This window comes from Hyla sarda, chromosome 7, assembly GCF_029499605.1.
Source record: "Hyla sarda isolate aHylSar1 chromosome 7, aHylSar1.hap1, whole genome shotgun sequence".
Classification (NCBI taxonomy): domain Eukaryota; kingdom Metazoa; phylum Chordata; class Amphibia; order Anura; family Hylidae; genus Hyla; species Hyla sarda.
Window position 1 is genome coordinate 105,714,135 of NC_079195.1, and position 12,898 is coordinate 105,727,032.

General features: G+C 45.4%; 1 protein-coding gene across 2 annotated transcripts in view; it reads right to left on the reverse strand.

The window, feature by feature from the left end:
- The window catches only part of VPS26A (VPS26 retromer complex component A), a 35,675-nt gene extending 24,348 nt beyond the window's left edge, over nucleotides 1-11,327 (reverse strand). Inside the window, exons 1-2 of one of the 2 annotated variants that reach the window (XM_056530308.1) lie at nucleotides 10,869-11,037; nucleotides 5,548-5,697 (exon numbers count right to left, since the gene is read on the reverse strand). In XM_056530308.1, the coding sequence (XP_056386283.1) occupies nucleotides 5,548-5,697; nucleotides 10,869-11,006 (288 nt within the window). In that variant the 5' untranslated portion in view covers nucleotides 11,007-11,037. Of the gene's footprint in view, nucleotides 1-5,547; nucleotides 5,698-10,868; nucleotides 11,038-11,170 lie in introns of those variants that run through there. The other variant, XM_056530309.1, reaches the window with a different exon arrangement.
- Between the last annotated feature and the right edge of the window lie 1,571 nt (nucleotides 11,328-12,898).

Here is a 12,898-nt window from a genome sequence, read left to right on the forward strand (position 1 = left end):
TTTTTCCTACACTAGGCGCTTGAAATGTTGCACGTGCGCCTAAGCACTTTTTATGCTGTAAGAAAAAAACTGCAATTGACCTTTCAAAAGTAAATTTTAGTTTTTACTTTGTAGTGGTAACAAATTTATCAAGTGCAAATGAGGCACAAAAAGTCCCAACTCCCTCCAAAACATCACAATTCTACACCAGCCCAGACCTGGCTACCTTTGGAAAGAACTTTTACAAAGTTGAACATTTTTGCCGCAACTACAACTTTTTGTGCAAAAAGTTGAGAGGAGGAATCATACAAAATGGTGTTCTGAAGTGTTTTTTTTTTTTTCATACGTGCGCCAAATTTATCAACCCCCTGCGATAGTATTATAAATTTCGGGCACGTAAGCACAACAAAAAAGCAAAAATAAATTACTTTAAAACACACTTTCTAAAGACAACAATGATAAATCACCCCCTAGTTATGTTATTGGTGAAGGTTTCAACTTCATTTCACCTGCAAGCATTTCAATTGTCAATGGCTACATGGTTTTGCAGCAAAACAGTAGTTCACTACACGGCCATAAGTCACATTGAAAACTGCACCTTGGTGGGGTGCTGCCGGACTGCAGACAGGCTCCATTATAGTTTATGGAACCAGTCTCCTGCATTGAGTGCCTAGCTGGGTGATGACCATGTTCTTCATCTAGCTTTAAATAATGATTGGAGGTGGAGCACAGCGGCCCTGAGATATAGATATAGATATATATATATATATATATACACACATATACATATACACACACACACACACACACACACACACACACACACAGTGGGGCAAAAAAGTATTTAGTCAGCCACCAATTGTGCAAGTTCCCCCACTTAAAAAGATGCAAGAGGCCTGTATTTTCATCATAGGTATACCTCAACTATGAGAGACATAATGAGAAAAAAAATCCATAATATCACATTGTCTGATTTTTAAAGAATTTGAAAATTATGGTGGAAAATAAATATTTGGTCAATAACAAAAGTTCATCTCAATACTTTGTTATATACCCTTTGTTGGCAATGACAGAGGTCAAATGTTTTCTGGAAGTCTTTACAAGGTTTTCACACATTGTTGCCGGTATTTTGGCCCATTCCTCCATGCAGATCTCTAGAGCAGTGATGTTTTGGGGCTGTCGCTGGGCAACACGGACTTTCAACTACCTACAAAGGTTTTCTATGGGGTTGAAATCTGGAGACTGGCCAGGCCACTCCAGGATCTTGAAATGCTTCTTTCGAAGCCACTCATTCGTTGCCCGAGCGGTGTGTTTGGGATCATTATCCTGCTGAAAGACCCAGACACCTTTCATCTTCAATGCCCTTGCTGATGGAAGGAGGTTTTCACTCAAATTCACATGATGCATGATCCCAATCATTCTTTCCTTTAGACGGATCAGTCGTCCTGGTCCCTTAGCAGAAAAACAGCCCCAAATCATGATGTTTCCACCCCCATGCTTCACAGTAGGTATGGTGTTCTCCTCCAAAAAGTTCTAATTTGGTTTCATTTGACCATATGACATTCTCCCACTACTCTTCTGGATCATCCAAATGCTCTTTAGCAAACTTCAGACAGGCCCGGACATGTACTGGCTTAAGCAGGGGGGCACGTCTGGCACTGCACGATTTGAGTCCCTGGCGGCGTAGTGTGTTACTGAGGGTAGCCTTTGTCTTGTATGTCTTACATTTTCTAGTAATTGGTCCCACAGTTAACTTCGTCACACATAGCTGCTTGCCTATTGCAGATTCAGTCTTCCCAGCCTGGTGCAGGTCTACAATTTTGTTTCTGGTGTCCTTCAACAGCTCTTGGTCTTGGCTATAGTGGAAATTGGAGTGTGACTGTTTGAGGTTGTGGACAGGCGTCTTTTATTACTGATAAGTTCAAACAGGAGCCATTAATACAGGTAACGAGTGGAGGACAGAGGAGACTCTTAAAGAAGAAGTTACAGGTCTGTGGGAACCAGAAATCTTACTTGTTTGTAGGTGAGGAAATACTTCCACCATAATTTGCAAATACATTCTTTAAAAATCAGACAATGTGATTTTATGGATTTATCTCTCATAGTTGAGGTATACCTATGATGAAAATTACAGGCCTCTCTCATCTTTTTAAGTGGGAGAACTTGCACAATTGGTGGCTGACTTAATACTTTTTGCCCCACTGTATGCAGCGTATTTCATGCTGCACAAAATATGCTGCATATTCTCCTTTGAGCAGACACACAGGGCTTCCTGCAGCAGCAGCCCTGTGTACACAGTGAGGTTTGGAGTCGGGGGGCCAGTGTATCTGCTCATAGGTGATAACGCAGCATATTTCCAGCTGTGCTGCGGATGTTGCACAGCATGAAATATGCTGGGTATATGCAATGTGTGACCCTTTAGCGCATAATTTTTTAAGTTAACACATAGCTATAGATTTGCATACACATTTATGTTTCAAAGACAACTTTTCTCTTTTAACTAAAGTTGGTTTCCCACTTCTAAGCATGACTTAAAATATATAAATATGAAATAAATCAATAAATATTTAACTTAAGTGTTTATGTTTTTATATATGTTTCCCATTGACTGTAATATTTAACAATTAATTTATGTCAAGTATATGTTTTTAAAGAGGAGGACCAAACTGAAGTCTAGGGGCAAGTCAGGAAATACATTTGTCGGCATCGCAACTTAGACACAACATAATGCAAAATTGTAATGTTAACAAGCCCTAACCCATCCTACACAGACTTTTTGCAGCATTAACTTGATACAAGTAAGCTGATCCATCTCACGACAGATAAGAAGTTTTTCAGAAGTGAAAAGGGAGTTTTGGAGTGGAGCAAGAAAGGAGCCCCATAAGAGGCAAAAGACAGTTTTCTAAGATATAATACTAAGTCTTACATTGACTTTTAATACTGACTAATACAAGTTTGTTAAAAGAATAGTAACAATTAATAGTAAACTTTTCAGGTTGTTTATACTATAGAGAAGGATACGAGAAGGAAACAATTGAGAGAAGCCGATTTATATGGTTAATATTATTTGGATCAGGATTGAGTAAAAAGTAATTCCTGACAAGACTCCTAAAAATTATTTCTTTAGGCAGAATCCCCTCTGCAGACTTTGCAGTCTATGGAGACGCTGACGTCTGTGTGGTCCTAGTGCCAACTGATTCAGTTGGCACTGGGCACACTCAGAATCTCTGGGAGAAATGTTTCTATCCGGACCTTCCTAAGTGTGAACCTAGCCTAAGGCCAGGTTCACAGCACAGAGTTTCCGACCGGAATTTCGTTTTGAAGTTCGGCTTGGAAATTCCGGTGCAGCAGAGTCCCATTGTTGGCAATGGAATTCCGCTTCACAGTGCACACTGCAGAGTTTTCAAGGCGGACTTTCTGCCTGGAAAATCTGTTTGAAAAATTCCACCAGAATTGTTAAATGTTCTGGCAGATTGCTGCTCAGCAGACATTGCAGTCTATGGCCATGCTCGGAATCATCGAAGTGTGAACCCCGCCTAACCCACCAGCCTGTGTGTGAATTTCTAGCTAATACACTTCAACGGGATTCTGCTGTTACATTCACATAGAAGAATTTCCGCTGTAGGAATTCCATTGAAGTGAATGGGCAATTCAGAATTTACTGCTAAATTTTCATACAGAAATTCTGGCATGTGAACATCACCTTACTGTCTCTCCTAGGAGTCCTGTCAGAATTTGTTCTTCTTAGGGTATGCTCACATGGCAGAATTGGTGCAGAATGTCTGCTGCTTGAATTCAATGGGATCCTGCGGCACTGTTTACAGTGTAGAATTCCGACATGCACAGAAAGAAAAGATATGTATATTCTCTCTGCGGAAGATGGCACATTTCCGATTGGTTCTTGCAGCCGCCAGTTTAGTCAAATGTGTGTAACGTCCGCACATTTTATTTCTGTGCGGACATTCTGCACATTTTCTGCAGTGTAAACCTGTCCTTACTCAGAAATTCTGCACACACACATAAAAAATAAATAAATCTTTATATCACACAGCTCTGCTTATCCTATAATATACTACTTTGAGACCATTATAAACCATCTGACAGATTTGATACAAAGAATATCCTTGTTAGAATTGCCCTCTCAACACCATCAGACACTGGCGTATTCCCATTTAAGAGTAAAAGTTCTGTACCCTTAAATTATCAAAATAGGCAACATACCCAAAAGGACTATATAACCACTTAAAGGTTCTCATGTACATCCTCCAATGAGAAGTACAAGATGCCCAGCAGAAATGTGGGGAAATTAAGCAAATTCAATTCAGAAAGAACCCCTTGCTCTTCAACGTGACCGCTGAGGCCAAGGATTGGGTGCAGTGTCTGGTGTACAATATACAGTGATGTCACCGAGGGGGAACTCCTGGCAGGTTGTCCAATGCAGCGGCAGCGACACAGAACAGGAAGTGAGCAGAGAGATATGTTTTATCCCCTGCTAAAAAGGCCTGGAAACCCCTTTAGATGTTATGTTCCTCTCTCTCTCTCTCTCTCAAGGCGCCCATGTGCTCCTAAAGCTTGCAAATATAACTTTTTTTTTTTTTTACATTAGCCAATAACAGTAACTTTCCTACTAAACTACACCTTACCAACTTACCCATAGCAACCAATCAGATCGCTTCTTTCATTTTCAAAAAGGCCTCTGAAAAATGAAAGAAGCAATCTGATTGGTTGCTATGGGCAACTCAGCAACTTTTCCTCTGGACAGGTTTTGATAAATCTCCCCTTCATTATATATACAGTGACCCCCCCGACCTATGATGACCCCGACATACGATCATTTCAACATACGATGGCCTCTCAGAGGTCATCGCATGTTGAAGGCAGCATCAACATATGATGCTTTTGTATGTCGGGGCCATCGCATAAACGGCTTCAGCTGCCACCGGATAGCCGTTTACGGTGCCCCGTGTGATCCGCTGTCGATCACTTACCTGTCCTCGGGGCTTCGGCGCATCCTCTTCGGGATCCCCTGCATCGTCGGCGCTCTCCATCGTCGTCATCACGTCGCTGCACACGCCGTCTCGTCATCCAATAGGAGCGGCGTGCGTAGCGACGTGATGGCGGCGACGGAGAGCGACGGAGAACCAGGCATTGCCGGAGCGCCGGAGCGTCGGGGACACGGCGACAGCGATGGAAGGCGACATCCAGGGCAGCGGTGACAGTCCGGAGCGGTGGGGACACATGAGTATAACCTCCAATACCAGTGGTCTTCAACCTGCGGACCTCCAGATGTTGCAAAACTACAACTCCCAGCATGCCCGGACAGCCGTTGGCTGTCCGGGCATGCTGGGTGTTGTAGTTTTGCAACATCTGGAGGTCCGCAGGTTGTAGACCACTGTCCTATGCTTTACATTGCACGGTTCCCTCAACATTTGGAACAGATTACCATCGTATGTTGAGGGACCACTGTATGTGTGTGTGTATAATATTATATATATATATATATATATATATACACATACATATACACACACACACATATATATCTATATATAGTAAAGACAGGCTTACCTTTCCAGCTACTGACTCCCCATCGTAGAACAAAAAGTGTTTTTCAATTTTGCCTTCTTCAGTTTTAATCTCCGAAAGCTTCCTGGTGTCTGCATCATTGAGAACAACTTCTATCTCACAAATGGGACCAAATAAACCACTCAGAAAACTCTGTGGAGAAGGAGAAGTCACACGTCAGAACTACATGGTCACGACATCGGCACGTCAGTCATTTATGTAAACCCTACAGGATGTCACATCAATGGGTGAAGTCTAATACTCTGGAATGACTGTAGGGTATGTACTAAGAACAGCAGACATCCTAAAGCAGCAATAATACCACAAAACAACCTAATGAAACCTAACCGATCGCAAGAAGGGGTACTGCACCTGGGAAGCAGCCATTTCCCATGCATTTATACAGGTTGATAATGGGGGGGGGGGGGGGGGGGGTTATCAATGCTCATATTAGAAATCTGACATAAAGTTGCAAATTATTGTGCAACGTTAATTTTTGTGTACAAATGCACAAATTTTGAACAAAACTAAACTTGTGGCTTTTTTTTTACCTCAGAAAACTAGTATGCAAGCCTTGATATATTACCTCTGTATTTTTACCATAAGGCAAACATTTTTGCTCTACCTTATTGGTATGCACTGGCCTGTGTGAACACATCCAAGTTTTTGCAATGTTTGTAAGGTAGGTGGCCTTTCTCTTGGGTAGGTCCTCTTTGATACACCTTTGAATGATTGTACACATCACATAAGAACTCTATATACAGTACATGTGATGAAGGATCAGAAAAAGGAGTTTTGACTATGAAAATCTGTCAACGGTTTGTCAGAGAAACTAGAAATTGTGAATGTAATTGTCAGGAAATGGAGCAGATTCCTTAAAGGGGTAGTCCAGTGGTGAAAAACGTATAAGGATAGGGGATAATTTTGAGATCGCGGGGGGGTCCGACCATTGGGGCCCCCTGCGATCTCTCTGTACGGGGGCCAGGCTCTCCGGCCAGATAGCGGGTGTCGACTACCGCACGAAGTGGCGGCCGACACGCCCCCTCAATACATCGCTATGGCAGGGCCGGAGATTGCCGAAGGCCCCGTACAGGAGATTGCGGGGGGGCCCCCAGCGGTCGGACCCAACGCCATCTGCAACTTATCTCCTATCCTTAGGATAGGGGATAAGTTGTTCACCACTGGATATCTCCTTTAACTGTGAAGAAATAAGATCCACAAGGGATACAATCTTATGGCCTGTGAGAATCACAAGACAGATAATCCCGCCGCTGGGGACCCCCACAATCTAGCATGCAGCACCCACCTGTAAGCACTGCTGGAAGCGCTCTCAGTGTTCTGCCTCCCGACCACGGGGACGGAGTATCGTGACGTCACACGGGGGCAGAGTCGTGACATCACGATACTCCGTCCCCATGGTCGGGAGGCAGAACACTGAGAGCGCTTCCAGCAGTGCTTACAGGTGGGTGCTGCATGCTAGATTGCGGGGGTCCCCAGTGACGGAACCCCCGCGATCAGACATCTTATCCCCTATCCTTTGGATAGGGAATAAGATGTCTTGGGGCTGGAGTACCCCTTTAAAGACACTAGACAACATTGGCAATGTGGCTTCACACTTCCCGAATTACATACAATTACACCCCCTGCCCCAAACCTTTCCACCCAGATTTCAGCATTGGTGGGTAACATTTCTTTATTAGGACATAACACACAATACACTAAAAATAACAGCGGCCATTAGTTTTCACAACAATAAACGCCAACACATCACCCTTGTTTGTTATGGAAGCAATTCAGGTAAGATGTTTATATATAAAGATCCCTTGTCTTTGCAGTGCCCTCATATATCATGTATATGTGTGGGTCTTCAGTGACAACTAGCAGTTCAACTGAAACTGGATTTAACACTTTAAAGGGGCACTCCACTGGAAAACATTTTCTTTTAAATTAACTGGTGCCAGAAAGTTAAATAAATTTGTAAGTTACTTCTATTAAAAAATGTTAATCCTTCCAGTACTTATCAGCTGCCAAATTATCCACAGGAAGTTCTTTTCTTTTTTAACTTCCTTTCTGCCTGACCACAGTGCTCTCTGCTGACACCCCTGTCCATTTTAGGAACTGTCCAGAGCAGGATAGGTTTTCTATGGGGATTTGCTTGTACTCCGGACAGTTCCTGAAATGGAAAGAGGTGTCAGCAGAGAGCACTGTGGTCAGGCAGAAAGGAAATTCAAAAAGAAAAGAACTTCCTGTGGATCATAACAGCAGCTGATAAGTACTGGAAGGATTAAGATTGTTTAATAGAAGTCATTTACAAATCTGTTTATCTTTCTGGAACCAATTGATAAAAATTTTTAAAAAAATTCCCAATGAGTATCCGTATAGCCCCAAGTAATCCTCTCAATGAGCTGCACATGCCATGTAGACCGCACTAATCCGTGCCTATCCTCCCCTCCCACGGACTGACGGCCTTCTGCCTCTGCGCTGTAACAGTTGTCAAATCAGGAGTTAGAGTACGTTCAGACGAGTGGATTTTACACGCGTATTTCGCTGTGGATCCGCCGCTGAAGGACCTCTTTATGCTGCCTTTACATGTGCCAGCTCAGAGCGGCAATACGCCACTACGAACAGACACACTGCGATGTGGGAGTTGCCACGCGCATGCGCAGTATACTCGCACATCGTGGCAGCTCTCGGCCTAGCTCATTGAGCAGGGGGAGCGGCCGCGATTTGTGCGAGTACACTGCGCATGCGCGGCCATTTGCACATCGCTTCAGTGTGTCTGCACGTAGCGGCCTATTGCCGCTCCGAGCAGGCACATGTAAAGGCACCAAACAGCGGTCCTTCAGCAGCGGATCCACAGTATAAAATCCACTGTAAATTTGCTTGTCTGAACGTACCCTTAGAGTGGAGAGTGGACAAGGGAGCGTAAAGCTCTATGACAGTGCTTCCCAACCAGTGTGCCTCCAGTTGTTGAAAAACTACAACTCACAGCATACCCGGACAGCCGTTGGCTGTTCGGGTATGCTGGGAGTTTTAGTTTTGCAACAGCTGGAGGCACACTGGTTGGGAAGCACTGCTCTATGAGCTATGCAATTAAAACTGTAAAGCCGGCTTCACACTATGGAATTTCCGAGCGGAATTCAGTTTTGAAATTCCGCTCGGAAATTCCGCTGCAGCAAAATCCCATTGCTGGCAATGGGGTTCCGCCGTACAGTGTACACCCCAGAGTTTGAGGCGGACTTTCCCCCCCAGAAGAATCTGGAGGACATGACTATGTACTGATGTGCAAGGCCAGGTTTACACCTCGAAGATTAAGCGGAATGTCCGCACTAAATGTTCTGCATGGACCTTCCGTCGCCACAGAGTCCCATTAATTTCAATGGGAATCTGCTGCACTGTTCACACGGCAAGTACTGGCACGACATTTGAGATTTCATTGTCCGCAAAAAGAATAGTCAAGTCTAATCTTTCTGTGGAGTTCATTGCTGTTTATGAGCTGGTGCATTTCTGAGCAATCCTGGTGCCTGCTGGTTAGTCAAATGTGCGGAATGTTTATCGTGCGGACATTCTGAAAATTTTTCGTCAGTGTGGACATACCCCAATACTACATTTCCACTACAGGAGGCAGTAGTAAAAAAGGGGAATCCTTTACAGAGGTGTTTCTCAACCAGGGTGCCTCCAGCTTTTCCGAAATTACAACTCCCGGCATGTCTGGCATGCTGGGAATTGTAGTTTTGCAACAGCTGGAGGCACCCTGGTTGCAAAACACTGCTTTAGGGTGCATTCACACACTAGTAGATAGCAGCGAGTTTCCCGCTGCGAGTTACACTACCATTGATTTAAATGGGTCCGCGGACAGTCCGCAAATCTGACACTATTGCGGACTGTCTGTGGACCCATTCAAATCAATGGTAGCGTAGCTCGCAGCAGGTTTCCCACATCGTGAAACCCACTGCTAGTAATAGCGTGTGAACGCAATCTTAGAGAATAAGTCAGTTCGTGTTTGACCTAGTGCTGGGCGGTATACCAATTCATACCGAACACCGAAATTTTTGTCCTGCATGATATTAATTTTTCCCCATACCGCAATACCAGTTTGGCCCCTCCCCCTCGGGAATGAATGAATTATCAGCCCAGCGCTGTGCTGTCCCCGCATCGGGGAACTAATCATATGTGACCCGCGAGCGCTGCCCTCCTGCGGCTGCCGGCGCTGACACTATAGCTGTATCCCTATGCCCGGGCTGCAAATAGTAAACAAAATAAACTTTAACTCACCTTCCCCGTCGGTCCGGACCTGCTTCTTGGGGACGGGAACGTCAGACAGCCGTCAGCCTATCACCGGCCACAGTGATGTTCTGCCTCGGCCGGTGATAGGTTGAGCGCACTGTCATGTAAGAAGCCGGCTGGCGGAACATCGCTGCGGACGGTGATAGGCTGACGGCTCTCCGACGTCCCTGTCCCCAGCGTAAGGCCAATGTAGTAACGTGCGTTAAAGTTTATTTTGTTTACCATTTGCAGCCCAGGCACAGGGGTACAGTATAGAGTGTCCTTGCTGGTGGCCGCAACAAACAGGAAGATGAGGAGGGCAGCGCTTGCGGGTGGGCTAATAATTAATTTGGGGGGGGGGGGGGGAAATACAGTTATATACTGTGGAACCACCATAAGTTACAAAAATACCGTGATACACGTATTTGGTCATACTGCCCAGGCCTAGCTTGACCTAATAGAAACCTTATAGGTCTCTGTTAAATATAAAGTAGACATTTTGGCCACCTTCTTAAACTTTGGTAGATTGCAGACATCTACAGATGAGGCTTGTCACAATGGACACACAATGGGCCGCTTGGTGTCTACCATGAGAACAGACATAAAAGGGCCTGACAATACACAAGCAGAGGACAGCTGCAGAACTACAACTCCCAGCATGCATCAATAGACACAGACTAACTGGGATTACTGAAAAGCCACAGGTTGAAGACGACAGCAGTAGTCTCTACAGTAGGTGCCCCCTGCCATACTTGTCCAGAGGTGGTGCCCCCTGCCATACTTGTCCAGAGGTGGTGCCCCCTGCCATACTTGTCCAGAGGTGGTGCCCCCTGCCATACTTGTCCAGAGGTGGTGCCCCCTGCCATACTTGTCCAGAGGTGGTGCCCCCTGCCATACTTGTCCAGAGGTGGTGCCCCCTGCCATACTTGTCCAGAGGTGGTGCCCCCTGCCATACTTGTCCAGAGGTGGTGCCCCCTTCAGTGCCCTAACAACTGCCTGAACTTTTCTAAGGCTCCTGACGGGGAATCCTAGTGTAGGAAGGCCTGCAGGCTGCATACCCTCCCTCTGGCTCCTGGGCTGTCATTACTAGGCATGGGCCTTGGGTGCTGCCTGGCTGCACACTCACTGCGGGCACAGACGTACAGGAGACTGGGGGAGCCGTGCCCGGCCAGCAGGGCGGTGCTGCACGGACTCATCACATGTCTATGGGAAGTTGTGCTGTACTTGTGACAGCTCAGGCCGGCTGTCCCGTACTAGGCCCCGGCTCATCCCCGGCCTATCCTGCAGGGCACGCCGTCCTGCCTGCTGCCATCCTGGCTCTCTGCAGAGGCCTCTCTTCCCGGCGTTTCCGGACACTCACCATCTTCTCCCACCGACCGGACCAGACCCTCCGCACCGACCTCACAGCTCCACCCGCTGCCGCCGTCACGTGACTCCGGGGGGCGGACACCGCCTGACGCCACGAGTCCCGTGTGGCCGGTCAGCTGACCAGAGGGCCGTGTGATGTAAACAGCGGCGGTACAGCTGTCATCCAAGGCTGTGGACCCGAGAAGAGGCTGTAGAGAACGGGAAGCATTTAACCCATTTGGGCCTTAAAGGGATACTCCACTGGAACACATATTTTTTTTTAAGAAACTGGTGCCAAAAAGTTAAACAGATTTGTAAATGACTTCTATTAAAAAATCTTAATCCTTCCAGTACTTATCAGCTGTTGTACACTACAGATTTAGTTCTTTTCCTTTTGAATTTCCTTTCTGTCTGACCACAGTGCTCTCTGCTGACACCTCTGTCCATGTCAGGAACTGTCCAGAGCAGGAGAGGTTTTCTATGGGGATTTGCTCCTGCTCTGGACAGTTCCTAAAATGGACAGAGGTGTCAGAAGAGAGCACTGTGGTCAGACAGAAAGGAAATCCAAAAAGAAAAGCACTTCCTGTGCAGCATACAGCAGCTGATAAGTACTGGAAGGATTAAAGGGGTAGTCCAGTGGTGAAAAACTTATCGCCTATCCTAAGGATAGGGGATAAGTTTGAGATCGCGGGGGGTCCGACCGCTGGGGCCCCCTGCGATCTCTCTGTAGGGGCCCCGGCTCTCCGCCGAGATAGCGGGTGTCGACCCCCGCCCGACACGCCCCCTCAATACATCTCAATGGCAGAGCCGGAGATTGCCGAAGGCAGCGCTTCGGCTCTGCCATAGAGTTGTATTGAGGGGGCGTGTCGGCCGCCGCCTCGTGCGGAGGTCGACACGCCCCCTTCCCGCGGGCTGTCGGGGCTCCGTACAGGAGATCGCAGGGGGCCCCAGCGGTCGGACCCCCCGCGATCTGCAACTTATCCCCTATCCTTAGGATAGGGGATAAGTTGCTCACCACTGAGTCACCACTGGACTACTCCTTTAAGATTTTTTTTTATAGAAGTAATTTACAAATCTGTTTAACTTTCTGGCATCAGTTGATTTAAAAATAAAAATATCTTCCACCAGAGTACCCCTTTAAGGACTCAGCCAGCTTTGTTTTTGCGTTTTTGTTTCTTCCTCCTCACCTTCTAAAATCCATAACTTTTTATTTTTCCACAGACCCATATAAGAGCTTGTTTTTTGTGTGACCAATTGTACTTTGTAATGACACCTTTTATTTTACCACAAAATGTAAGGCACAACCAAAAATAATTTATTTTGTGGGGAAGTTGAAAAGAAAACCACAATTTTGCAACTTTTGGAAGATTTCGTTTTTACGCAGTAAACTTTACGGTAAAAATGACATTCTATATATTCTGTGGGTCAATATGATTAAAATGAGACCCTTGTTAATACACTTTACTATTATTGTACCAATTTAAAAAAATCTCAAACTTTTTAAAACAGAATTTGTATGTTTTACGTCGCCCTATTATGACCCCTATAGCTTTCTCATTTTTTCGTATACGACTCATTATAAGGCTGTATAAGGACTCATTTTTTGAGCCATAATCTGTAGTTTTTATTGGTACCACTTTTGTGTATTTGGGACTTATTATTAATCACTTTTTATTTAAAAAAAATGTGTTACTTTTTTATTTTTTTCATGTTTACACCATAGTTCGGACATTTATGCATG